The sequence below is a fragment of the Grammomys surdaster genome, unplaced genomic scaffold (genome assembly GCF_004785775.1).
Source record: "Grammomys surdaster isolate TR1022 unplaced genomic scaffold, NIH_TR_1.0 531, whole genome shotgun sequence".
In the NCBI taxonomy this organism is placed as follows: domain Eukaryota; kingdom Metazoa; phylum Chordata; class Mammalia; order Rodentia; family Muridae; genus Grammomys; species Grammomys surdaster.
The window spans coordinates 309,783-337,476 of NW_021604950.1; the positions used below are offsets into that span (position 1 = coordinate 309,783).

Consider the following 27,694-nt stretch of genomic DNA (forward strand, 5'->3'; position numbering starts at 1 on the left):
GCCCTCTCCGTGGGTCGCGCGGTCGGGGGCGTGGCCCCGTAGCTGTCCGGTGCGCCGGCGGCCAGTGCGTAGCGTTCTAAAGTTCTCAGCGGCTTTGCCTGCGTCGTTCCCAAGGCGGCCGCCCGCGTCCCGGTTCCTCAGCAGGCCCGGCTCTGCCGGGAGCGACAACGAAGCCCTGGAGAAGCCACCGTCCCCGCCGCCGCCTCCTCGGGCGCAGACCTCGCCCGGGCTGGGGAAGGTTGGAGTCATCCCCAACCGCCGCCTGGGTGCCGTCCGTGGCGGCCTCATGTCGTCTCCACCTGGACGCCGTGCCCGCCTTTCGTCCCCCGGGACCAGCCGCCCATCCACGGAGGCCCGCGAGGAGCTGCGGCGCCGCCTGCGGGACCTCATCGAGGGCAACCGGGTGATGATCTTCAGCAAGAGTTACTGTCCACACAGCACGCGGGTAGGCGGGGCCTGCCGTAGCTGAGCTCTGGGGCGGGGCCTGATGGGCAGGGTCTGAGCAATCCCGGTGGGAGGAGGGATGGGAAGGTGAGGACTGGACCTGGAGAGCGGGCCTGGGAGGAGCTGGATCTGAGGACTGATCCGGGGGTCTGAGCACTCCCAGTGGGCGGGCCAAAGCCAGGGCCTTTCAGTAGTTAGCGCCTGGTGGGCGGGGTCCGAACAAGGTTGGTGGGTGGGGCGAAGCGGAGATCTGTGGGGGTGCCTGATGGGCGTAACCGGAATAGGGTCTGGGCGGGGCTCATTGGGCGGGATGGAACCGTGGTATGGGTCCTGGTGGGCGGGGCTAATAGAGGGTCTGAGTGGCACTCAGTGGGCGGGACCTAGTGGATGGCGGGGTGGGTCTGGGTGGAACCTAGTGGGTGGGCGGTCCTGAGCAGAAGAAGGTGGAAAGTGGGCGAGGCCTGGGGAGTGGGCGGTGTAGGGCTTTTGTAGTGCTTTCCCTGGCTTCATTGCCTACCTTCTCTGAGTCACTACAGGGTCCCAGGAGGTAGCCACCTAGGGAAACACTTGCTTTCCAGCCTGATATGGGCTTTAGTTTATAAAAATTAAAAAAAAAACCCAACATTTAAAATTGTTGTCTTACTAAAATGGAAATGCGAGGGTTGGCGAAGTTTGCTGAAGCTGGATCTAGATCCCATTTATTAACTAGCGTGTTTGACTCTTTGACTAGGTTTCAGAAGTAGCTGGGGCCTTGTAAGATGAAGGTAGAGGAGGTTGTAAGAACCATGGAAGTTGTGGCTAGTTTAAGCTCTGTTGTATACTCTGTAATTTGGGTCTGGGTGGGCATTCGGCATCGTTTGCGTATTATGAGTTAAAAATATGCTTATAGAAACCATTGGAAAGAAGATGCAAGATGGGGCTGTTTAATATCTTGATGTTTACTTAACATTATGAGAAAGTTGAAACAATAAGGGCCAGGCATGTAACTTAGTGGGAGCAAGGCCCTGGCTTCCATTTCTAGCGTAATTTAAAAGGAAAAAAAATAGATGCTGAGGCAGAAGGATCATACATTCAAGGGCAGCCTGGGCTCCTATTAAGAGTCCTAGCACAAGAAACAGAACGAAATGGTGCCAGCTCTAGGCCCCAAGTTCCAGCCCCAGAACTCGTATAAAAATGATGGCATAGTTTAGCACTTTACCTCAGTGAATAGAAGACAGAGACAGGTAAGTCCAGACTACCCGGCCTGTATGTATCAGGCCAGTAAGAGAAGTTATTGGAAAGAAAGTAGACAGACAGTCTTACGGGAATGACACCTGAGGTTGTCCTCTGGCCTTTATAGCTGTAAGTGTGCCTGCATGCAAAGATACACATAGATAGTCACACACATACATTAAACAATATGTATTCATTTTAAAAACTAATAAAATGCTGCTAGCAGCATGGAGACTCCAGGATGTTTCCTCCCTCCCCTCAGGGTTAGCCACATTCCTTACTCATCTCTGAGAGGTACCTGATGCTACGTATCACTAACAGCGCGCACTCTGTTCCTTTGGCCTGTGTGGGCCTTATGTGAGTAGTCACATGTTTTACAGCTCTTCTCTCAGCAGTTTTCCTTGGAGACTCATGCATGTTAGGACCTGTGGCTCTGTTTCATTACCTCTATCTGCTGTGATGTTCCCTAGGCTAACAATGAACTTGGGGTAATCCTCCTGCCACTGTCTCTCAAGTGTGGGGATTACAGGCATGAGCCACCACAACTGCTTAATATTTGGATCTTAAAAGCAAGATGGATAGATACCTTTCCTTGGACACATCTGGAAGCACACGCCTGGCCAACATACCTAGTTGCTTTTGAGCCACACTTGATCTTTGCTAAAAAGCCCAGAAGCGATGGGCGTCTTTTACTGATTCATGGAGTTGGTCACAGCAGCAGGGCGTTTTCAAGTGCTTAGACTAATTTGGCCTCTGCTGGTGTCCCCATTCTTGCTTTCCAGCCTTGCTAACTAACAGCTGCTGCGTTTCCCCCTTTGGAGTTCTGGTAGGTAATGTTCTTCCGTTGAAGTTTTCATCTCCCTAATGAAGCCCACGTGTTATGGCTCCCTTGAGGAGTTTTCTCTTGTGAACCATTAAGACCATTATCTTGTGGTTTGTCTTTTGTTGTGCTGATTTGAAGGCTTTCTTTGTGTATTATAAATATTGGGAAATCTAGCAGACTCTCATGATTGAGTCTTTTGGTAACTGAGGTTTGTGAGTGTCCCACTCCACTTTCTTTTCACAGTGTGTGGTTTTCCAGTCTTATTTAGGACCCCTGCCTTAGTCTTTACAGTCATAAACCCATTCTTCTGACTGGGCTCCTGCAAGTTTTGTAGTATGACTTCTACATTGTTCTCTTTAACCCACTGGGAGTCGGTGTTGGTGAAGCCCAGTTACACTGGGAGTCCATTCTTTCTATTGATTGGATCTTCATATGTGCTGGTCTCTTTCTTGGTGTATCTATTGATTTATAGTGGGGAGCAAAACATTTCTTGAGGTAGGGTCTCTTACCAGCCCAAACTGGCATTGAACTCTCCTCCAGCTTTTCCTGCTTCTGTTTGGATGATAGGTCTTCTAGCTCATTCTTGGGTACATCCCAATGTCTTTTGGTAACCATTCACTGGCTGATTTTGTGGCACTTTGTTCATGGGCCTATTAAATGTATCACCCATAATCCATTGCGGGTTCCACATATGTTCCCTACAGAAGCAAGAAGAAAGATTTATTTGTCCCTTCATTGAAGTGGTTATGCTGTTTAGCAAGCATTAGTTAATGGGTACTTAGCACTGTAGACACATGAACATGGATGGATCTGGCCCCCAGGAACTCAGAATAGCTGAGCTGTCACCAGCCAGCTCTCATACAGAAAAAAGAGCTCATGACAAATAGGGGCTGTAGCAATGAGAGATAAAACAGTACTTACTTCAGACAACCTACCTGCACAGGCTAAGGGAAGGACAGGTAGGCTTCTCCTTCTTGGGTAGAGAGGAGTCTCCTTGTGAGAGGAGGCACATGACATAGTAATTGATGTGAGCAAAGAAAGGAGAGGGCAAAAGGCAGGAAGTGTGGCCTCATAGAAGGATTAAGGAGAACCGGAGTGGGGTTCCCTGGAAATGGCTGGAATTTAACTTCAAAAGTTTTTAAGTGTCTCATGATGTTTTACCATAAGTGTGGATTTAAGAATATGGTAAAGAAATGTTACTCTTGACCAGCAAGGATCTGACCTGGCCACCACACAAAACCTAGTAAGCTATGGGGACAGATGGATTCACAGGCAAGTTGTAGTTAAAGGATATATATATATATATATATATATATATATGAATGATAGCTCAGACTAAACTAGGGCAAATGCCTTGATATATATTTTTAAACACATTTATCATATCAGTAGAGTAGAGGCCAGTGACATTAGGTGTGGGGAGTGGAGGAAACCCCGAATAGGTGAACTCCTGAGTGAATGTTTGCTTTTGACATTGGTAACAGCCATGTCAAGAGCTCCAAAGCCTGAAACCTTTGGGAAAGTGGCAAAGCCTTCCCTGGCTATGCTCAGGGAAATCACAAGCCTTCCCTCCTGGTTGGAGCACTAAAGTAGATAGCGTGCACATAGATGTCCATCAGAGCTTCCCTCTCCTACCCCCTTTTCTACAGCCTTGAAGACTGCTCCCCTCCAGAGACTGCTCCTACCAAGATTAGCAAAATCTGTGTCCTTGATTCAGCTGTATGCAGTAGTCCTGCCTGTCATCCCCCACTGTCAACTCTATATAATAAAATGCTTGGGGAGAGGATGCTGAGGTTTCTCCATCCGAGCCTTCAGACCACCATTCCTGTGTATCTGTGTGTTTTTAGTTCATTCCCCTGCCACCCTGAGTCAGGTTCAAGTCCCCTGAGCCACGTGCAAGGCCTCAGCAATTAGAAAGAGCCATGTTGTTGGCCACCATCACCACAGTCTATCTCCAGAACTTTGAATCTGAAATTCTAAACCCATCATCACAGTAACTAATGTTTCCACCTTCTCAGCCCTCACAAAGCGCCTCCCAAAGGTGAGTTTGACCACTCCAGGTGCCAAACAGAAGTGACATCATTCAGTGTTTGGCCTTTCGCTTCTGGCTTGTTTTGCTTAGTGTAATATCTGCAAGGCTTGCCCATCTTATAATGTGAGCTGGAATTTTCCTTGTTCTTAAGGGTAAATAATGAGCCATTGTGTGTGTGTGTGTACATGTACCTTGCCTATCAATCCAGGCACCAGTTGATACTTGCCTTGCTTTTGACTGTTGTGAGCGATGGTACGTGAACAAGAGAGAACAAACGCCTGTTACAGAGAATCTTTAGTTGTATTTTTCTGAGGAATTGACCTTTTGCGTGGTAGCTTCCTTCATTCACTGGCAGACTAGCTTGTCTTCTCTCTAATGCAGTGATCCTTAACCCCTCTGGAGGGAGGGATCCTTAACCCCTTTCACAGGGGTTGCCTAAGACCATTAGAAAACACATATGTTTACATTATGATTCATAACAGTAGCAAAATTAGTTATGAAGTAGCAACAAAAATAATTTTACGGTTGGGAGTCACCGTAACATGAGGAAGTGTATTAAAGGGTCACATCCTTAGGAAGGTTAAGAGCTACCACTCTAAAGGCTGTTGCCTCTCCTAGTTCTTGCCTGCCCATTTTCATTGCCTTTGAGCTGGAACTTTCACATGGCCTATTTCAAAAGAAGTCACCCAGGAGTTCTCTGCTGTTGTGGCCTGCCTCTTTCCCTTGTATGGTGTTCTTGAGTTAGAGGTAGGGACAGTGACCTAATTCTCAATGAGTGACATCTAGTTTCATGAGCAGGTTTCTTAATGGGCCTGTAGCCTCTGGTCACCTTGGGTTACCTTTCTCCTCCTGGGACTTGACCTTACACAGCATGACCAGGGCCCTGGTATTTTTCACCAGCCACCTATGTAGAACATTTGACCTCTCATTTGAGAGGAGGAAAGGAGCCCCTCTTTTGAAGCTTCTATGACTCAGAGCTGAGGTGGAGCTGAGGGGTGTTGGTGACCTACCAATAAGAGATACTATTTTTGGGACCACATTCACTTGAAGTAGAGTTCTGCCAGGAGAAGAAGGGGCAGGTCCAGGCACCTGGGCTACAGCCTCTGCTTTTCCTGAGACTTTAGAAAATCTTCTGGAATAAATGTTCATTTGCTGAATGCTCTTAGGGATTTTCCAAAACTTGAAAGGGTCACTCTTAGATAATTATCATGGTTGGATATATGTCTCCAGGTTTTATCTCGGGGTGGAGGTAGTTGAAGGGTGGTCTTACAAAGTGACTGTGAAAAGACCAGTGGCTGCCATTGGAGGAACTGGAGGAGATGAAGCTGATGGCAGCAAGAACATGAGCTAGAGTTACTGTTGGGAACTAGAAAGGGGACCACTTCAGGACTCAGCCATTGTAGGCATTGGGTGGATGGTGGGAAGGACAGTGTGACTGGAAGATGTATGGAAGGCTGATGTTCTGGTGAAACCTAGCCAGAGCTTTGCACAGTGGTTATGGTGCAGATTCAATGGTCTGAGTGATGCCCACACTGTGGTCTCTTGTCTTATCTAAGTGGCCAGACTCTGGGGTATTTTCCTTAATCCCAGTTGGTAAATGGGCAGTAGTTAAACTTTTACCATGCTCCTGATTCCTGCTCCAGAGGGCAGAGCGTGTGTTTGTCTGGATCATTGTTGCATCTCATGGACTTGGAACTGCGGTTGACTGGTCCTAGGTGCCTTATGGTTGATTTAGTTGGACAGACTTAATGGCTGTTGAGAGGAAGCACAGAAATGAAACGACATGGTTGAAGAAGATTTGCACTGAGGCGTGGCACCCATAGAAGAATGCCAGGAACCTGCCCTGTGCCAAAAAAATAGATTTGGGCAGGAAAGTTGATTAGGAGTCATAAGGAGGCCAAGAGTAGAACAGAGGTGGCAGACTGGGCTAGTCTGGGGAACTATATAAAGAGAAATATGAGAAACCTGTTGGCCACACTCAGGTCCCTAAGGATAACCCATGTTGGACATCTCTTATCACCATATGTGACATGGGCACTCTTCAAAGCTGATGAACCTTTTGAGAGCACGAAGCTGACAAGGGTCTCTCTTACAGGTTAAGGAACTCTTTTCGTCCTTGGGCGTGGTCTATAACATCCTGGAACTTGATCAAGTTGGTGAGTGCCTGTCAGTACATGCTTCTGTTTGTAGTGAATGCCAACATGACTGCTCTTTTCCATGCACTTTTAAACTCTGTCTATTTTCACATCTTTCTATCAAATGAGCCCTTTTTATTTGTATTCAGCCACACAGATGATGAGCCTTCAGACAGTTTGATAAAAGATTTTTCATGGTTGAGGCAGGCCATGGGAGGAGCTGTAGGCTGCTAACTCTCAAGTGTTTGAGGTATTGTGTCCTTGCCTGGCAGCATTCTACAGACTAGAGTAAGCTGTCCTAACAAAAGGAGTCCACTCCATCTCCTGATTCCTTACTCCTGGGGAAGAACATACTACGGTCAGCTTAGTTTTGAATCTTTGTCATCCATGGTGTGACAGTCACCAAACACTTCACAGTTTCTGCTGTTTGTCAGAATTTGGGATATGATAGTGACCAGAATAAAGCTCAACTTTGCCTTCATGGCATGCCAGCTTATCACCAAGTTGCCTGAAGAAGTGAGGTGGTCCTGGTGTGTCACAAGTCCTAAGTGTCACAGCCCAGCTGTATTTTCCAAGATGGAGGGTGAATTGCAGACCACACTCATGAAAACTTCTAAATGTGATGGTAGGAAGTGTTTTCTTGGGAGCCATTATGACAGGTTCCACTCGGGGTTTGCCTTCTTAAAGGACACTTGTCCTTGGCTGCAGCACAGCCATTGAGTATGTAAAAGCTAACCCAGATGCTTTGTTTTGAAAGGAATCCATGGGTGGGCATTTGGGTTTAGGGTGTCCTCTGAAGGCTTGGTTGTTTTCCCATCTTAAGGTGTTATTTCATAAAGTCATAGAGCGCTGGGCTGTCATGGACGTGAAAGCCATGAGCAGTGGAGCACTGGAAGGCTTGAGCTCTGCAAGGGGCCCTTTATGGTATCTTCATATACTGTTTTATTCTTTAGATGACGGGGCCAGTGTTCAGGAAGTGCTGACAGAAATCAGTAACCAGAAAACGGTGCCCAATATTTTTGTGAATAAAGTGCACGTGGGTGGATGTGACCGAACTTTCCAGGTAATGATGGTAATCAGACACAGTCCTCAACACTGTGTGTTCACATTGTAATTTAATCAGAGTCAGTAGGAAGTAGCAGTGGAAAGGCACAGGGGCTGGTTATGGGATAATCCTGAAGACTTCAAGGGAAATGAGATTTTCCACCAATAATGCCTGAGAAGTTATACAATTCTGACCACCAGGCTTCATAGGACTGGGTCTACTACCACTCCTGTGTGTGTGTGTGTGTGTGTGTGTGTGTGTGTATGCCCATGTGTGCGTGTGTGTATGTGGAGCATCATGAGGCCCATGAGGGATTCACAGTGGCTCAGGAGCAGCTCATGACTCATGGGGTGTCTCGTGAGGCCCCACCTCTTCCTAGAGATAGATAAGCTGTGAATTAGCAGGAAGACAGGATTCTTATGCAGTAGTGTAGCTGACAGCAAGTTGCCCACTCTCCTATCTGCAGCCCAATGAAAACATATAAGTTCACTAAATGACACCTGGAATCATCTCTGTGTCGTGCCATATTGAAGGTGAACAGAGATTTGTTTCCATATTCTCAGGAAAAGTGACAGGTGGGTCACTGGGGCCAGAGCAAGTCTTTTCCTCCTGACAGGGAGTGAAGCAGACTGCTTCCCAGCAAGAGTTGGTCAACATAAACATCATTGTCTAGGGAATTATAATTCTGTCAAGACTGCCAATACTGGGTGCAAAGCATGTGGCCTTTAACTTAATTCTTAAAATGCAGGAAACACACAGGAGCCATTTTGGTAGAGAGTGACAGATTAAAACTGGGTATTTACGGAATGTGGCTCAAGAGTAGAGTGGCTGCCTAGCATGTGTAAGGTCCTGGGCATGGTCTCCCTTTGATGTTTATTAAATAGGGTCCTTATTCTATAATCAGTTTTTTTTTGTATTACAATTAAGTTCTGTTTTAATCCCTTATGTATGTAAGCACAAGTAACCAATGATTGACTAAGTATGTATCTGAAATTTAATTAAGAATACTTTTTGTCTGGGAGGATTGTCACGATGACTGTTAATCTCTGAGTCACATAATTATGCAGAAATAGCTTTGTTGTCCGGGAAGTGTCTCAACATGGCATAGGCAATAAGTACTAGCCCCTAGCACTCTGTCTGGCATTGTCAGTCCCAAGCTTGAAGATGATGCCAGAGAATATGGTTCTGGAATTGGAGGAGGTGGATTTTCCCAAGTCACATACAATAAGAAGGCCAGCGCAGTTTTTTCTACATTTTAACAACCATCCCAGGCACCATTCCTTAGTGGTCACATGGCTCCTTTGAATCCTGATGGTTATGTGCGAAGTGCCTGGGCTGGTTCACAGGCAGGGCTAGCTCTTATCTGTTGCTTCCAAAGCAACAGGCTTTGCATGAAGATGGTGTTTCTGGATCACTTACCTGACCTCAGCCTAAGGGCAGATTCTCATCAAGGGGTCAAATAGACAAGAAACCCCAGAGCCTGCTTTATGGCCATTGGGAAAGAAACAGTGAGATGTGTGCTATAACAGACACCCCCACCCCCAGGCACAGCAATGGGATGTAGGTAGGTTTGGTAGCCTACATGAAGGTGCATAAGAGCCAGGTTTCAAATGAAGACTAGCCCAGAGGAACAAGGACCTGAAAAGTGACACTTGATCATTTCACCATGGAAAGTGGCCTTGTTTGACACTGATAGCAAGCCCAGCCCTCTAGCCATTCAACACATGATTAATGATCAGAATATCTAGGGCACAGTGGACATAAATGTGTGTGTATCTGTCGGCATAAGCTGTACTGTACTTAAATCTAGATAGGTTTACAATCTCAACAGGAATGTTTGATCCATTGTTCCTGAGGCTCTCCTCCCCCCTCCCCCCTTTTTTGTTTTGGTGCCAGGAACCAAACTCAGGGCCTTGTATTCTCCCACTAAGCTAAATTCCCCCGCTTTTTAAAAAAGTGATTTTTAAAAAAGATTTATTTTTAAGTATGTGCATGGGCGGGGGGGGGGAGGGGGGAGAGAAAGTATAGGCTGTGTGCCAGCAGGGGTCAGAAATGTCAGTCTCCAGCACTTGTATGCCCAGCACTTGTGTGCCACCCGTTGTGGGTACTAGGAACTTAACTCAGTTTCTCAGCTACAGCAGTCTGTGCTCTTGACAGATGAGCTATTTCTCTAGCCTCAAATTTGTTTAGGCGAAGAATCCAAGCTGAATGTAAGTTGGAGTGATGTGGTATTCTGTCCCCTTTGGTAATCCGTAGGCACATCAGAATGGTTTACTGCAGAAGCTCCTTCAGGACGACTCGGCTCATGATTACGATCTCATCGTCATCGGCGGGGGCTCAGGAGGCCTCTCTTGTGCCAAGGTGGGAGCATGAGTGGTCCATTATGACTTTTCAGAAAGTTAACTGTAATTGTGCATTCTATGATTTTATAATAGCTGGTTCAAAGTGGGGTGGAGAAGGAGTATGGTATCTGGAAAATTCAGATGTTCACTTGAGAGAAAAATGGGGGCAGGAAGGTGACAAGACACCTTTCCCTGTGCTTGTTTATGTAGGAAGCTGCCAACTTGGGAAAGAAGGTCATGGTGCTAGACTACGTGGTGCCATCGCCTCAGGGCACGTCCTGGGGTAAGTTCCTGCTTGTCCTCTGCTCTTACAGGCAGCCTCTTTCCTGTCATCTCAGACAATGCTCTCCAGTCTCAGGAGGGCAAGCGTCCATGGGTGTGGACTCTGTAAAGAAACAGGCAGACAGTTCAGCTTTACATAGAGAAGCTGGTTCTGTGGCCCGGCATCCATGCTTCTGCCATAGATTTTGCATGTGTGTGTGCCAATGCCCTCTTTGTTGCAGGCACAGTGCATATGCTGTGTGTGTTCTGGTCACTTTCGGTTTCCATCTCAGGCTCACAGCTGGGCTTGATGGCCATATAGTGGCTGCCATTGTCAGTGTCCACCATCATTGCCCTTTGGTTGCAGGAGCAGCCCATGAGGTCTCAGCTATGCACCTCGGCTGTGCGATGCAGGGCAGAGTGTGTACCTTGCTGTGTGTGTGTGTGTGTCGGGGGGTTCCCCCCTCTTTTCAACAAAACAGAGCATACAGATTTGTGTAGAATGTTCATTCACGCTTCGAGTGCATTCTTTTGTCTCTGGTCTGCTCTGGGCCAGATGCCTGACATCTGGTCATCTCTGTTTCTCTGGTTTCAGACTGGGTTTTGTCAGTTTGGAGCAGTAAGGGGATAGGGGAGGGAAGCTAGGGTCCTGCTAGGCCTCATCATCTAGAAAGCCACACATGGTCAATGCCACTGGCTCTGGGTCCTGCCTTTCCTCTGGCTCCGTGCCCCTTCTCATGGTCACAGCCCTTGCACACTCTGGATACTGCTCTGTCTGTGCACTCTTTTGTCTAAACTGCATCATCGGTGCTCTATGGACTCTGTTCTACACCCAGCCTGACTACACTTTCTTGTTCTACCCAGAATCATGATAGACAAAGTATGAAAAAAGTGTTTGAAGTTCAAGCTAACTCAAAGCTTTAGGTTGGAATTCCCAGGGCACAGCAGTGCTTCTACCTCCTTGACTCATCCAGGTGCCTAGCCATGGCCTTTTCCCTCCTTCTGCCTCTTCCCCTCTTTTCTCATCTTTCATCCAGAAATGATCCTACTAACCTGTGCACTGGAGGAGTGCAGCAGAGGGTTCCTTATCTGAGTCCTGCCAAGGGGCGCTTAGGCCTGGCCTGCTTTGTGTAGATCACAATCAAAGTAGATGCCACTAGGCAGCTGGCAAGGACTGACAGTTGGCTCAGAGGAATGAGTGTGAGAGAGAGATCCTAGAAGCTGAAGTCCAAAGCTACAGCACTTACCTCATTAGCTGGGGCGGCCCTCATCCTTCGAGCATCGGACACAAGTGAAAATCTGGATTCTGTCTCTAGAACTTTCCATATAGCTCTGGATTTTCCCACATTAGTGGGTCTTCTTCACAGATTGCACCTCAGATAGTCGACTTAGCCATTTGTGCCTCATTTGGAGGATGAAAGTTGTCTCTGCCACCACTTGAGCTTACCTTTCTATTGCTAGCATGTTTTAATAGCACTGCAGTGAACTGAGAAACCTCATGCAAGCACGCTTGCCACCTGGGAAACACTGACATGTTGCTTTCTTTTCAGGCCTTGGAGGCACCTGTGTGAATGTAGGCTGTATTCCTAAGAAGCTGATGCATCAGGCAGCCCTCCTGGGACATGCTTTGCAAGACGCGAGGAAATACGGCTGGGAGTATAACCAGCAGGGTGAGCAGTGGGGTTCAGCCAGGGCGGGAACACTCCAGACCAAGTCCATGACTCTGCATTGGTTCTGACTTGCACTCAGTCAGCTTTCCTTAGGCACATCCACTCTGCCCACCAGCTGCAGAGGCTGCAGCTTGGCTGCTGTCTGTCCTGGGACTTAGGCCTAGAGACAAAACTTGAGCAAGGCCAGACCCTCAGCAGAAGGTGGGAGGCAGTGACGGCCATTTTCAGACTTTTTTCAAGTGTGAAGAAGATAGAATGAAAGTTTGTTGTGGTAGTGTTGAATCTAGGATAAGAGTCTTGGCTGAGTCCCAGTCGTGCTTGCTGTCTGGGCTCTGCCATGCTGGGTACTGACAACAGATCCTGTCCAGAAGGAGCATCGAATCTGCAGAGTGCCTGTGAGGACCAAGAGGAGCACCAAGAAAAGCTGGGAGGACGAAGTAATCCTTTGACCTCTGTTACGTTAGCCACATTCTTCCCCCTTTTTCTTTTTGAGGCAACGACTTGCTTACCATGTTCCCCTGGTGGGATTTGAACTCGAAAGCTCAAGTAAGAATACCTCTACTTCTTGAGTAGCAGGGATGACGACGAGCATGAACCACCATGCTCAGTTCAAGCTGCATCTTGAAAGCCACAGAGGAGGAGGATGTTAGGGCCAGGAGCAGGTTGGCCAAAACTGTAGATGTGAGAAAAGGTCAGAGAGCGAAGCAGTTAGGTTTTACCCCAGAGCTGATGTGGGGATTGAACTCAGGCAGGAGAGAGGCAGACTGCAGCTGGGAGTCTAGATCCCTCCTGAATCACTAAGGCACCTAGAGAGGGGAAGAAGACAGCTGGGGCAAGAAATACCACCGGACTAAACAAAGATGTCAAGGCTGAGAGTGGGAAGTGGATTTAGGGATGCTGAAGATGCACATGTGACTGGATGTGATTGTCAGCTAGACACAAAAGTGGAGGGTTTTCATGGTGGCCATCCCAGAAGACTGTATGGAGATTTTAAAAATCATGAATGAGTTGTCTCTCTTCAGAGACCTTGATGTAGATATGGCCATCACCTGTCTATTGTTTTATAGGTGATAGACAATTGTAGAAACAGCAGATATACCCAAGGTGGAGGACAGAGGCAGGCATCGGGTTGTACAATGGACATGGGCTGTGGTTCACTGAAATAGATTGCACAGGCAGGCTCAGTTAGTAGCTGAGTGTGGCCCACTTAGTAGCTGGGCATGAGAGAGTTCAATTGAGACTAGACCCATCTCACCAGGCAGCTCCCTGGAGAACACTAAGGCAGGCCTGCCAGTTGTAGATGGGATCAAGCCTCTCTACCTGGCAGGCTGGTCTCAGGACAGGACTTCTGTATTTAAGATACTTCTTCTCCACGGATCCTTCTGTTGCTTCATATTCCACTGAAAGCATCTGCTGAATATCCTAGAAGGTAGCTCTCTAAGGGAAGGGACATCTGGAGGGAGAGAGCGGGGTGCGAGCTGTGAAGCAGAGTCACAGCGTGTGGTGATAAAGTAGGGACTGGGGGTATCCATAGATTGACAAGACTAGGAAACAGGAGGCTAGGATATTTTAAGGCTCAAGAAGAGTTGAGGATAAAGTAACTATAGTACTAAGTGAATCTAAAAACAGAAAACTGAAGCCTGTAGTGGGGACACAGGTGACAGGCATTAGTGTCTTAGAGGAATTTGTGTCACTTCTGAGGGCTCACAGTAGGTAACAAGAAGGACCTTTGTCAGGAAAGTACAGTCACAGCCCTAGAATCTGAAGGTGACCTAAAGGCATTTGATGAAAATCTCATACCTACAGTGCTCTAAAGACTCTGTCAGCAAGGCTCACATAAGAAACTTCTTTTCAGAATGAATAGTGGGAAGCAAGGGTTTATTGAAGAGGTTGAGTCTATGTTAAATATGAGTTAGAGCCACCTAGTGCATGGCCACAGTGCTCCAGAATCACCTAGTACATGACCACAGTGCTCCAGAGCCACCTAGTGCATGACCACAGTGCTCCAGAACCACCTAGTGCATGACTACAGTGCTCTAGAGCCACCTAGTGCATGACCACAATGCTCCAGAGTCACCCAGTGCATAGTGCATGACCACAGTGCTCCAGAGCCACCTTATGCATGACCACAGTGCTCCAGAGCCACCTAGTGCATGACTACAGTGCTCCAGAGCCACCTAGTGCATGACCACAGTGCTCCAGAGCCACCTAGTGCATGACTACAGTGCTCCAGAGCTACCTTGTGCATGAACACAGTGCTCTAGAGCTACCTTGTGCATGACCACAGTGCTCTAGAGCTACCTTGTGTATGACCACAGTGCTCCAGAGTCACCTAGTGCATGACCACAGTTCTTCAGAGCCACCCTGGGTACATGGCTGTAATGCCTTTGGCCAGTGCATGATGAAGTTGGTCAGGAAAGAAAGGCTTAGAAAGGGTTAATGGAAAGGTCTGACATTATGATATGATATATTGAGAGCATATAAAAGATTGAGCTTAGCAATATTAGAATTAATTAGTTCAGTTAGTGTGAAAATCACATTTCTTACTTGCCAGCCATAACAAGCTAAAAATACAGTGAAAAATGACAAAAATGACGAGATGCCTTGGAGCAAAGCTAGTGCTGTACATGGGAAGACTGTTAGTGTGCACCAAAAAGTACTAAGAATTAGAGGGGTTGTCTCAATATTATGAAGAGGCCATATCTCAAGATTATCTCATGACTATGCAGACCCAGCACAATCTGAGACCTTATTTTTTCCCTCCAAAGCTCAAAAGTGATCACTTTAAAGTTTATATTGAAAATAAACTTGTGAGACTAGCTGAGCTTTCTCAGAACAGAGGGTGACTTTTCTCATCCAGTTGGCTCTGAAGGAACAGACACAGGGTGAAACACAGCCAGGCCCTAGATTTGGCCAGTCAGTCTCCCAGGAAAGCTCAGGGGATCTGGGACTTGGTTACTCACGGGATATGCAGGCCGATGTACAGCCTTGTTTGGGGTTCTACTTTTTTTTTTTTTTTTTTTTTACTGTAAAGGTCATTTGGCTTCTAAAGAGGATGTATAGGACTTCTGCAGTCAAAGTTCCCCAGAGGGTTGGAAAGAAATGTCTTTAAGGGGTGGAGTTTGCAGAAATGTGCCACTGTGAAGAACTTTGCATCTGAGATTATACAAAAACAACCTTTCCAGGCTGCAAGATCCTAGAGCTCCCCTTACCCTAGTAACCTGGGAAGGCCTGATGTCCATATTGACTGTACTAGGGGCTGGCGAGGAGAGGGGCTTTCTGGGCGGGGGGTGGAGGGAGGGAGGCAGGCAGGCTCTGTCCCTTGGCTGCTGGTTGGTTTTCTGGACTCTCATCCAGTTATGAACAGATTCCCCAGGCAGCCCCTTATGTCTTATAAATGTGGAACTACACAGAGGTGTGTATGAGCCTCTAGACCCAGCACTTGTAGACAAGATGTAATGCCACCTAGGAGAGGCAGGGGTGGCGGAAAGGACCAGCAGTTGAATCCTAGCCTTGTATCAGATAGAACATTGTAAGATGAAAGGCAACTCTGAGTTCAAGCCTCGTTTATTATAAAGAAATGTAAGGAACAGAGTGTTGCTTTGTAGTAGAGAAGCAGGTTGTGGTTTCCAACAGGAAGGAGCAGCAGCAAGATGACTCCCTCTAGTGTTATAGGACTTGGGCAGCATCAGGAACAGGGAGGGATGGGTATCTTGGAAGACTTAGGAAGTGGGGACTCCCCATTCCTAGGCAAGATGAGTTCTGCAGTTTGCCATGGCTGCCTCAGCTTACAGCTCCTCAGGCAGGTATTATCTTCAGGAGTCTTTGCCACCTCTGCTCCCTGTCAAGAACTCTGGTGGTTTCCATAGCCCTAACCTTGGCTTCAAGACTTGACCTCCAGTTGTCTGCTTCATCCAGAGCAGCTCTGCCTGCCTCCTTTGCTGCCAAGGCCTCAGGTAGCACATGGCTCCCCTCTTCTGCAGTCTGGCCTGCTGGCTTCTCTCCATAGCTCCACCTCTGTCACAGCTGTTACAGCAGTGGCTGCTCCACAGTCTGCTGTCCCCACTGCTGTTTTCAGCTCAGCCTGCTCTACTAAAAATAAGCAAGCCAGACACCTCGAGTAAGTGTTTTACTTGGCCTAATATTGCCACCCTAAGGGAGGCAGCACAGGAGAGGTCTCCCACACCCCCTGATTTGCTGAATGAGAGGGGCAGTCTTGTGTCCAGAGAAGGCATTGCCACCACCAAAACAGACCTCCCACGCAAAGAAACGTTTGTTTACATCAGTCACAGTCACATTAATGTCCCTTTTAGCACCAGACACAGCAGTCTCTCTGCTGGGTTGCCAGAGGAAGAACTCCCACGGGCCTCAGAAAGTGGCCGCAGAGTCAAGTGGTCACCAAGGCTCGTGACAGCAGAGAATCTGGTGCAGACTGTTTGAGTCACCCTTCGGTGGGGCTGCACCTTCAGGAGCTGGAACAAGCAGCTGTAGTGGATGTGCGGTTTCTTTAAGGTGTCTGTAGAGTGTTCAGAATGGCTGGTGATGGCATAAGGGTAGTCCTTCTGGCTGTTTGTCCTCTTGCTTAAGGCAGCCAGGTCACAAGGGAACGTGATACCAGCTGCCAAGGAGGGAGTCAGGTACCTGTCTCCCAGTCTCCTTGCTCATCTCTAGGAAAATGGACATCAGAAGCAGATCTTGTGTTCTGAACTTACCCTGTGATTTTTAACAGTATTGTACAGTGCTCAGCATCTGTCCATGACCAGGGAGAAGGGTTTCTGTGTCTGTCTCAACTTGAGGACTTCTTCCTACCCAAGGGGCTGGGAGAACCACATGCTCCATAGTGAGAGAAGGACTTCTGGGAGGTGCTCCCTGTGACAGAGTGGCCCTCCCCTTGCATGGTGGGCATCAACACATGAGTTGTGTACCTCTCTGTGGTTTTCCCTTTTTTCTTCTCAGAACTCTGTCTCTTCTCTCTCCCACACTTTGTAATGTAAAGCTGAAAGAAGAAGAAAGCATAGCAGGTGCAGGAAAGATTAAGTGGCACTACGATCTTGTCTTTAAAATAGTGGCATGGCTCATATGTGATCAAACAATCTGCCTGGATGTGGTGGTGCACACATAATCCATGCAGGCAGGAGGATCACAAATTCAAGGCTAGTCTGGACTGCAGCAAAATACCCTGTTTCAAAAATGAAGGAAATACCAGCAACAAAACCTCACTGCGTATATTTACCTTGGTTATTTTCCAGTAAAGCACAACTGGGAGGCCATGACAGAAGCGATCCAGAACCACATTGGCTCCCTGAACTGGGGCTACAGGGTAACCCTTCGGGAAAAAGGCGTGACCTATGTCAACTCCTTTGCAGAGTTTGTGGAACTGCATAAAATAAAGGTACGATGTGGATCTGGTGGGTTCATTGTCTTTCTTTACTGTCATTGAATTTGGCTTTGAACTGAATTTAAAATTCCATGTTGTACATTAAGGACTGCAGCTGGTGTGTCACACTCACCACGTGTGGCCTCATGTGTGTGTGCTTTTCAGACCACTGCTTGTTGGTTATATGTCACGTTAAATTGTAGCATGTGCATTTTAAAGAACTTTTAATTTAGAGATATTGTTTTCCTTTCATTTCATTGTTACTCAAAATATTTAAACAGCTTGAAGTGCAAAAGACTAAAAATAAGTATCTCAGCGGCTGGAAGCGTTTAGAAAATGAAAACATAACTTGCAGTCTGCAGTATTCATAGGGGCTGCTTAACATGGTTATATGTACCACCGAATTTCTGTAAGCAAACACTTACAGAATGCTTGTATACCGTTGAATTTCTGTAAGCAAATGAGGTCTTTTGGATGACCACAGGAAGATTACAGTGCAGTTGGAAAGACATCAGCCATTGCTCTCAGTGGATCCCTGTGCCACCAGATCCACATCTGGATTGTTTGGTACTTTTCTTTGCAAACACAGCATGAGGTAATCTTTGCAGGATCTCAGGTTCTTTTATGGTCAGTTAGACCAGCTGAGACCAGTAAGGCTGTTCAGTTTGAAGTTGTTCCTTCGAACCTTCCAAATTCTGTACCAACTAAAGGTAGCTTGTTTCTCAGCCTGTCTGAGGCCTGGCGAATGGCTGAGTTGCCCTGCCCTACCCAGCCTCTTCTGTGGACCTTATTTCCCCCAGGGCTCAAGTTCAGAGCATTGTCGCTCCGGTCCCACCCTCACTTGTCTGCTTCAGGATCATCCTGAGGAGCCCCAACTCAAGCAGTAGCCTTCCAGCTGGTTGTGCCTCCATGGGTTTAAACGCCATTGTTGGCGTTGGAATCTCTTACCTGGAGATGTATTCTGAATCATTCCTGCAATCACAAATAACCAGTAACTCTTGTTTGCTCTCCTTAGCTGAAGATCTGTGGGGTGGTGTGTGAGGGTCTTCAGTCTTAGCTCCAGCCTGCCTTCCAGGTTTACACGTTCAGGTTGTTCAGGGCAGGAATGCGGGCAAGAGCAGAGGCAGGAGCCGTGGAGGAGAGCTGCTTACGGGCTTGCTCCCTGGCTCATTTTCAGCTAGCTTTCTTATGCAATCTGCCCAGGGTGGTACTGCCTCCCTACACCAATCACAGGCAAGAAAATACACCACAGACTTTACCCACACCACCTTGATAGGGGCAACTCCTCAGTACTCTCCTTGTCTCTAGGCCTTCTGCAAAGCCATCCTAAACTGGCTTTGTACTTGCCACCCCAGGGCGGGGCCAGGACTACAGTCTTGAGCTGTCTGCAGTGCGCCAGTCACAGGGTGCTGTTGGCTCTACGTACCCATCATGGCTGTTGATGCTGCTGCGAGTGTGGTGATGAGACGGTTTGCCAAAATGTGTTTTCCTTCTTTCAAGGCCACCAATAAGAAAGGGCAGGAAGCGTTTTACACTGCTTCGAAGTTTGTCATAGCAACAGGTGAAAGGCCGAGGTACTTGGGAATCCAGGGAGATAAAGAGTACTGTATTACAAGGTAAGAGTAAACAGACCGTTTCAACTTTGCTGCGTTGTGCACTTTGATGTTTCTGTTTTATATGTTTCCTGTCACTTTTCATGAAGAATTTGAGTTCATGACAAAAGTATACACAACACAAGAAGCTGCAGTTAACATACTAAAGTAGAAAGATGTAAGAGCAGGCCAATAGTAAGGTCACTGGTAGAACCTACCCAGAAGCCATGCTGTTTCTAGGTAACTGCCAGAAGAGTTCAAAGCAAAGACAGAGACCTAGCTGTGAGGTGCGTGGCCCAGGAAAGCAATGAGCCAGGCAGTCAAGAGCAGATGGCTCTTTTGCCTCTTTCTATACTGCAAGTCCACTCCAGTGTCCCCAGGTGTCACGTTAGAGACTGTGGTGCTGCAAGTCCACTCCAGTGTCCCCAGGTGTCACTTTAGAGACTGTGGTGCTGCAAGTCCACTCCAGTGTCCCCAGGTGTCACGTTAGAGACTGTGGTGCTGCAAGTCCACTCCAGTGTCCCCAGGTGTCACGTTAGAGATTGTGGTGCTGCAGGGACTTTAGACTGTGGGGCAAATGCATGTTGATGAAACACATTTTTATCACACTGTTGTTTGGCTAGACATATCACTCACCACACATGCCATATACTACTCCCACATCATACACATCCACACATATCCCACACTACAGTATCTCTCATACCGTACACACCCGCACATACTCCACACTGCAGTATCTCACTCACTGTACACACCCGCACATACCGCATACTACGGTATCTCATGCACTGTACACACTGGCACATACCCCACACTACATATCTTATATACCATTCACGTCAGCACAACTGCATACACTACATACCATAGACTATCCATTTTCATACACCACATACAGTCACACACACCACATACCATATACACTAAACATACTCCATATACCACACATGTGCACATAGCATGCCAGATGCCCCTGCAAAACAAAATGTTTTCCATTCTATTTTTTAAAAAAATGTATTTTATGTGTATGGGAGTTTGCATGTATTTCTGTATACCATATGTGTGCAGTACCCACAGAAGTCAGAAGAGGGCATCAGAATCCCTGGAACTAGAGTTAATGGTTGCCTGTGAGCCGCCATATGACTGCCTGTAACTGAGCCCAGGTTCTCTGCAAGAACAGTCAGTGCACTTAACCACTGAGCCTTCTTATTTTTTAGTAATTTGCTTGTGATCTTATTTGCTTTTGAACTCACTGGCCCATGTCTTCTCAACATCCTTTCAGGCAGATCTGACTGGAAGCTTCATGACTGCCACATGCACTCTGTCCTCTTGTCTCTTACAGTGATGACCTGTTCTCTCTGCCATACTGCCCAGGCCGCACATTAGTCGTAGGCGCCTCTTATGTTGGTCTGGAGTGTGCAGGCTTTTTGGCTGGCTTGGGCTTAGATGTGACAGTCATGGTACGCTCCGTCCTTCTTCGAGGCTTTGATCAAGAAATGGCAGAGAAAGTAGGAACCTACATGGAACAGCAAGGCGTCAAGTTCCAAAGGAAATTCACCCCCATTTCGGCAAGTCTGGGCAGCTTGGACCTTTTGCTGTCTTTCTTACTTTTTAAAATTTGCCCTCCTAACCTAATTCATTTCATCAAGTACATTAGTCCCCACACACTCACTTAGTGAGGAAAGTAACATATTTACCCCCAGGTCTACAAACAGCCCCCTCCCCTGCCCCAGTCTCCCTTTTCAAGGCTACCCTGCCTTGACAGTCTCCTGACTGTCCTGTTTTTGTCCTCAGACAAACCAGCCCTCCCTGCCGTTTGACTGGCTTCCCACCAGTCCGTTTCCTTTAAAACCTCTGCACACCACCTCTGTTTTTCTGCCTGTTTCACAGTCGGATGCCTCCTCCTAGTTTTTCAGTGCTTTCAAGCCACTTTTCAGGAAGCCCAGTGGTCACGTCTGTGTCCACACATGATGGGTCCCTCTGCTGCTCATAGAGACATGTCTCCTCTGCCGAGTGCTTTCTGTTTTGTCCGGTGCAACCCCAGCCTGTGCCTCTCCTCCAGTCTGCTCAGCCCAGAGATGTTGGCGCCCATTTGTTTTTGTCTGCGTCTCTTCACTGGCCGGCACTTTTTATGAATGATCTGTAACTTTTAAGTTTTCCTTGAGTACTCATGGCACTCAGATTAACAGCTCCTGGTTGAGGTGTCTCCTGAACCCCCACATGCATTCAGAGAAGCCTAGTAGACACCACTGCTTAAGTCCTCAGTACTTCAACTTTAACACGGTAACGTTTAAGCACCACGATTCCCACTTAGACCATGCTAATCTTTCTGACTCACGCAGTAAGTGGAACACTTACTTAATAAGCCAACACCTGGAAGACTTCTCTGTTCCTTTTTTATTTTTTATGTTTTGCTGCCTCCTGTCTTAGTGAATCTTCCACTTAATTCTGTCTGCAACATGCAGAACATGGATGTTTTACTTCTTTGCTTAGTCTAGAGAGCTCAAGTGTACCCAAATATACATGCGATCCTCACACTGCAAGCACCCCTATACATGTATGTCCTTTGGCCAGTTTGTTGTCTGCCATGTTAGAGTCAGTACCTCATGTGTCCTTACTAGGTTCAGCAGTTGGAGAAGGGCTTACCTGGAAGATTGAAAGTCATGTCTAAGTCCACTGAAGGACCAGAAACAGTAGAAGGGATATATAACACGGTGAGTCTGCGTGGTGCGTGTTCCTGGGGATGAGCGGACAGGGTGTTGGGAAATGACTCTAGGCTTACTGCTCTAGCTCCTGGTAAGAGGACACAACTGTGAGCAGGGGTAAGAGGGTAGGTGGGGTGGGGTGGGGTGGGCGGAAGGAGGAGGGAGAGGGGGAGGGAGGGGCTTTGACCACAGTTGTGTTCAGTGATGTGTAGATTTTCTTGTGAGGTGTGTACATGTGTGACTGTGCACAGAAAGCTCTGGAAGTTCACATCCAAACCACATTGATCTCTTGTTCTGAGAACAAAATATTTCATACATACATTTACTTGGTAATTTTTATGGTAAATATCAAGTATATTTTATAAACAAAAAAAATCAATAGATCAAGTTTTCTTTTTCAAAGGCAAACAATTCCTGATTCTTGAAGCAGCGTGAGTAGCCTGAGAGGCTGGGGTGCCAGTAGGTCTCTTAGATACAGTTTTAATGGGAACTGTCCACTTACTATGCACTCTCTATTCATGTGTATTGTGTAGTTATCTAAAAAGTAAACACAAACGAATGGAGGAACAGGCACCTTAGGAAGTGTACAGCCAAGCACCAGACCAACCGCTGCCTGCTGAGGCTTTGGTTAGGGTCACATGGTATACAGATGGTGGCTGGCTGCTCTGTTCAGTGGTCCAGGAAGATGACGAATCAGTCTAGGTATTGAGATCTTAGAGGCTCCACCAGCAGTCACCCAGGCCTCTAGGAGATGAGGGCCTCTTATGGGTTTGTTCCTGGGAGCTGTGTGTTATGTGGTTACAAATGTTTTGTGTGTGTGTTTTACTGTGCTGCTGTTGTACAAAAAGGCCAAATTTTGTGGGGTTTTAAAATTATTCATTTATTTGTGTGGATCCTACCTGAAACCTGTTCCTTGTATTGCTGTGGATTTCCTGTGCACACATTCATAATCTTTGACAGTAAGCAGTTTAGTCTCCTTGACTGTAATGCTGGTTAGGGTTTTTGTCAACTTGACTCACACTGGAGACACCCAGGAAGAAGGAATCTCAACCCAGGAATCACCTCTTATCAGGCTGGGGTGTGGGCATGTCCTGGGGTGTTTTCCTGATTGATGTGAGAGGGCCCTGCCCACTGTGGGCAGTGCCACCCCAGGCAGGTGGTTCTGGGTTGTGTAAGGAAGCAGACTGAACATGAACATGGAGCAGCTTCCTCCATGGCTCCTGCCCCTGCTCCTGTTTGAGTTCCTGCCCCGACTTCCCTGAGTGATGGGCCACGACCCAGAAGTGTAAATTGAAATAAACCCTTGCCTCTTCATGTTGGTTGGTCAGTGTTTTATCACAGCCACAGAAAGCCACCCAGGACAACACACCAGCCAGGGCTCCAGAGCAAGGTTTGTAAGTAGTGGTGACAGACAACAGGTGACTCTTGCTCTCCGTAACAAGAGGCAAGTTCCGGTGGCTTCTTATGAAAGAATGACGCTCTCTCCTCAGTGTGCTGGTGGCAGTTGAGGACACTCTAGGTTTGCCAATTTTTTTTTTCACTTTATTTCTGTATTTAAAAATTAAGCACAGAGATTCACTTGTAACTGTTTCTCCAGCATTTGGGAAATGTTGGGTTGGTTTCCTTCAAACCTGTCAAGATGTTAAGTGATGTTTTTAATCAGCTTTGAATTCTTGGTATCAACCCAGTTCAGTGATTTCAATTTGATTGTTTAAATATCTATCATTATGAGTTTATGTTGGTGTATGTATAAGAGCTCCTGTGTGGTGTGTGTGCACACTTGTATGGTGTGTGTGTGTGTGTTTGTGTGTGTGTGTGTAAGCATTTGTCAGCTTTTTTGAGTAAGTCTCTCACTAAATAGACATGGCTGGCTTTAAACTCACTATGTAGTTCAGGCTGGTCTCAAACTCATAGTGATCCTCCTGCCTTGGTCTCCTAAGTGCCAGAATAATTGTGTGTGGCTTTAACTTATAATTGTCTTTTATATTTTACATCTTAAACATTTTAGGCTTACCTGACTGTCGAGGTTACTGTGGTTCATGGGAGACACTGACAGTGTGCTTATTCCTTTAGTTATCTTCTGGTCACATTTACCAAATAACAGGATTGGACTTTTATGTTTAGTGGAATTTACTGATGGAACCTTTTAGACTTAAATTCTCCAGGGGAATGTGTGAATGCAGGTTTTTTTTTTGATATTTACTTTTGACTTACTATGTCTTCTTTTAGGAATCAGTCTATCTCAGTTCAGATCTCCAACACATTGGTACACAGTTGCTCATGTGTAACTTACAGTCGGATGATCAGCCCTGTTGTACAGTTGATCATTTTTGGCAAATGCATGTGCTGGCATAGGGCACCGTCCTTTAAAGTAGTAGAACATGCCTGTGAGGCTAGAAAGCTCCATGCCCTTGCCAGTCCCCAGCCACCCATGCTTGGTTCTGTCACCACACACTTAATGTTTCCTGGATATCACACTATCACGGCATGTTATTTGCTCTTCAGTGCCTGGCTTGGTATATCTAGATGGCATTCCTAGGGCCTCTGGTGTTGTGTGAATCTGTAAGTGGGGGCAAAGGAGGGGGTAGACACTGTATGATTGTTGGTACTTTTCCCTGTGTGTGTGGCGTAGGCTTATGGCAAGGCAGTATAGCACGGCTGGAGCACATAGTAGGAGCTATGAATGAAAGGAGCATGAGAAAGGACTGAGCTCCCACAATCCCGTTTGAGGGCCTGTGCCTAGTGGCCTCACTTCCTCTCCATAAACCCTACCTCTCAAAAGCTCCTCAGCTCCCAAGGGGACTACAAGCTAGTACCAACTCTTTAACACAAGAGTCCTTGGAAGACATCCAAACCAGAGGAAGGGCACACTCATGTGACCTCATTTTACTTTAATTATCACCATATCCTCCCCATCTCCACATCCTGTCACAGGCTGAGATACTCTGTGCCAGTGCAGAAACATGTAGGTCTGGAGGTGACATACCTCCTGGGTTTCTGCAGGTTGTGTGGGTGAAGTTAATGTGATGATTAGTGCTGGACACCCAGAATCTCCTGGAGAGGGACCCCTGTGCATACTTAGGGGATTATCTTGTGTTAACTGATTTGCTCACCGTGAAGTGTGCCATTCTCTGGCTGGTACTGTGGCCTGTGTAAGTGAATAAAAGGAGCTGAGCAGCCTGCGAGTCCATCACGGCCTGCTTCCTGATTGTGGATGTGATCTGACCAGTTGCTGCAAGCTTGAAGCCTTGACTTCCCCTACCATGAGCTGTAGCCAGAACTCTTTCTCCCCTTAGTTGATTTGGTTGGGCTGTTTTATCACAGCCACAGAAAAGAAACTAAGATGGTTACTAGGCCATGTCTCTGAAGGAGTCCATCTAATTCACTGGTCCAGGCCACTAACAGTATTTCACTGTTAGTCTTTTAATGCCTCAAACATCTGTAGTGGTATCTCCCTTGTCCTTCTCATGGGGATAATTTATGCTTCTGGTCTCCTCTCTAAATGCAGGTTTTGTTAGCAATTGGTCGTGACTCCTGTACAAGAAAAATAGGGCTGGAGAAGATCGGGGTCAAAATCAATGAGAAGTAAGTGTAGGGTCGTGGCAGTGTTACTGCACATAACCCCATAAAAAACTCTGCTAATTGTTAAGATACAACATTCTAATGCTTTAGGTTTCTCACCATAAGTATGATGCCAACCCAGTATTATTATCTTAATCAGCCAATTAGGGACTCTTAGCACAGGCCTTAAAGAGCTCATGTATTGAAAAGCAATCTAAAAACATATTCATAGAAATGTATTCTTCCACTGTCTATAATTTAAAGTGAATTTTAGTGTCTTTGATCAGTCAAAGAGAAAAACTCCGAAGCCCTGGGTGATCACGGGGAATGTGGAAGCATCAAACCTGCAGGAAGCATGCTCTAAGCTGTCATCTGGGTCACTGAACACCGCAGTGCCCAGGCCGTGTGCCACTTAGCAGTACAGCTCCTTAGAGTGTGCGCTTTCCTCCTCACTCTACCAGGAATGGCAAAATACCAGTCAACGATGTGGAACAGACCAACGTGCCTCATGTTTATGCTATTGGGGACATACTGGAGGGCAAACCAGAGCTCACACCCGTTGCCATACAGGCAGGCAAGCTGCTAGCACGAAGACTCTTTGGGGTTTCTTTGGAAAAGGTAAATTTATTCCTATTGATGACCTGTTTGTATATATGTGTGTTTATGTTTCTCTGTGTGTCTTTGTGTCTGTCTGGGTGCCTGCTATATATCTGTGTGTCTATTCTTTGTGTGTCTGTATATGTGAGCATGTGTATCTCTCTTTGTGTGTGTATTTATATGCGTAAACATGTGTCTGTGTGTTTCTCTGTGTGTGTCTGTGTGTACATCTCTCTGTGAGTGTGTATAATATATCTCTGTTTGAGTGTCTCTATCACTTATCTATCTATCTATCTATCTATCTATCTATCTATCTATCTATCTATCTGCATTTCTGTCTGTGTGTTTTAGTGTATGACTATGTGCATGAATTGGTGCTCTCTCTCTGTGGTGTGTGTGTGTGTGTGTGTGTGTGTGTGTGTTTGGAGCTGAAGTCTGGGTCTCATGGAGAACCATGTAAGTTATATATACCGCTGAGCTTCATTCCCAGCTGTGAGATAGTATCTTGATCAAAGTTAGGATATCTGCATTAGTACAAATAGCATTCATTGACTAATTTTCTAAATAAATATTCTTAGCAATAATTTTCAGTTGAGTGAGTTACTACTGATTAAAGAGTTGATAAAACTTGTGTTTCTTGCATTCTTGAGCTGTCTTGTGATAGCGAAAATGACTGGGTCCAGCCCCAGGACTCACCAGATAGGTGGGAGCTGAGTCCCATAGGTCTCAGACAGTCCATAGATAACAGTCCAGAAGTGTAATTATGTGCCAGAATGCTGCAGGGCAGGAAAAGATGCCTGAATTATCTGATAGGCTGGAAACAGGCTTCCTAAGTGGTCTGCTGCAGCTCTCAGTGGAGAGTGTGTCCTGATCGGGCTGTGAGCATCCTGCACTGCCTGCATCCCCAATCCTGTTCACGTGCAAGATGACAGCTATGAACAGCATGGTTTCCCGTCTTGGTATTTCTTATGGAGACATTTGGGATCTGGGTGATTCCACTGAGGAAGCAGTGGTCTCTGAGTAATTCCATTGAGAAAGCGATGGACTTTTCTAGGAGTTGTATTATCAGATAAGAGGTTTGTGGGAATAGTAGTGTCCTCACAGGGTCTCACCTTTGGGAGGAACACACTGCCCTGGCAGTAGTCCTGGAGACCTGTGGCAGGGCTGGCAGATACAGGGTGGTGTCTTCTGCTTGTGTGATGCACACCCCCACAGTGCACATAGCACTTGGGGTGTTTGCAAGGGCAGTGGTTGTAATAACCCAGAAATCCATGGTGAGGCCTCCTGTGTTCCATGGGGGAGGTTAAGGCCTATGTTCCCTAGGTGCATTTAGGAAGCCAGCTGGTGGCTTCTGCAGGGACCCAGGCTGAGGCGCCCAGGTCTCTTGAGTTGTGCTGCTCAGCCTGTTCCTCTTCTCAAACTAACTATAATAAACCCACTTTTCTCTTTTCTGACTTGTTTGAAATGGTAGACATCAGTCTAATTTGCCTCTAGCTGTGGGTGCTTGTGCTGCTTAAACACAAAGATGTTTACCTTCTGATCAGGGCAGGGCCTGCCTGAGAACTCGGGAGAAGTTCAGCAAAGTGGAGGGGAAAGGACAGTGGCTAAACACTTGCTACCACATGTAAGGAGCAGAGTTGGAACCCCTCAAAATTCATGTTTGGTTGCCCACCTACAATTACAGCCTTGGAGAGCAGAGATGGGATCCCCAGAGCAAGCTGGCCAACATGACTAGCTGTATCAGGCACATCTGGATTTGACTAAGAGATCCCGTCTCAGCTGATAGGGTAGAAGAGTGATGGAGGCTGAGTGCTGATGTGAACCTCAGGCCTCCATGTGCATGCATCTTCCCATGTGTGTATGTGTGTGTGTGTGTCTGTATGTGTGTGTGGTGT

General features: G+C 46.8%; 1 protein-coding gene across 1 annotated transcript in view; it reads left to right on the plus strand.

Annotated features, from left to right (window-relative positions):
- Window positions 1-271: 271 nt before the first annotated feature.
- Txnrd3 (thioredoxin reductase 3) overlaps window positions 272-27,694 on the plus strand; it is a 31,097-nt gene continuing 3,674 nt past the window's right edge. The window contains exons 1-12 of the mRNA XM_028781745.1: window positions 272-445; window positions 6,607-6,667; window positions 7,600-7,709; window positions 9,948-10,052; window positions 10,244-10,316; window positions 11,845-11,964; window positions 17,214-17,356; window positions 18,842-18,957; window positions 20,279-20,504; window positions 21,558-21,650; window positions 25,150-25,226; window positions 25,664-25,820. Of these exons, the coding sequence (XP_028637578.1) occupies window positions 287-445; window positions 6,607-6,667; window positions 7,600-7,709; window positions 9,948-10,052; window positions 10,244-10,316; window positions 11,845-11,964; window positions 17,214-17,356; window positions 18,842-18,957; window positions 20,279-20,504; window positions 21,558-21,650; window positions 25,150-25,226; window positions 25,664-25,820 (1,440 nt within the window). The 5' untranslated portion in view covers window positions 272-286. The remainder of the gene's footprint in view (window positions 446-6,606; window positions 6,668-7,599; window positions 7,710-9,947; window positions 10,053-10,243; window positions 10,317-11,844; window positions 11,965-17,213; window positions 17,357-18,841; window positions 18,958-20,278; window positions 20,505-21,557; window positions 21,651-25,149; window positions 25,227-25,663; window positions 25,821-27,694) is intronic.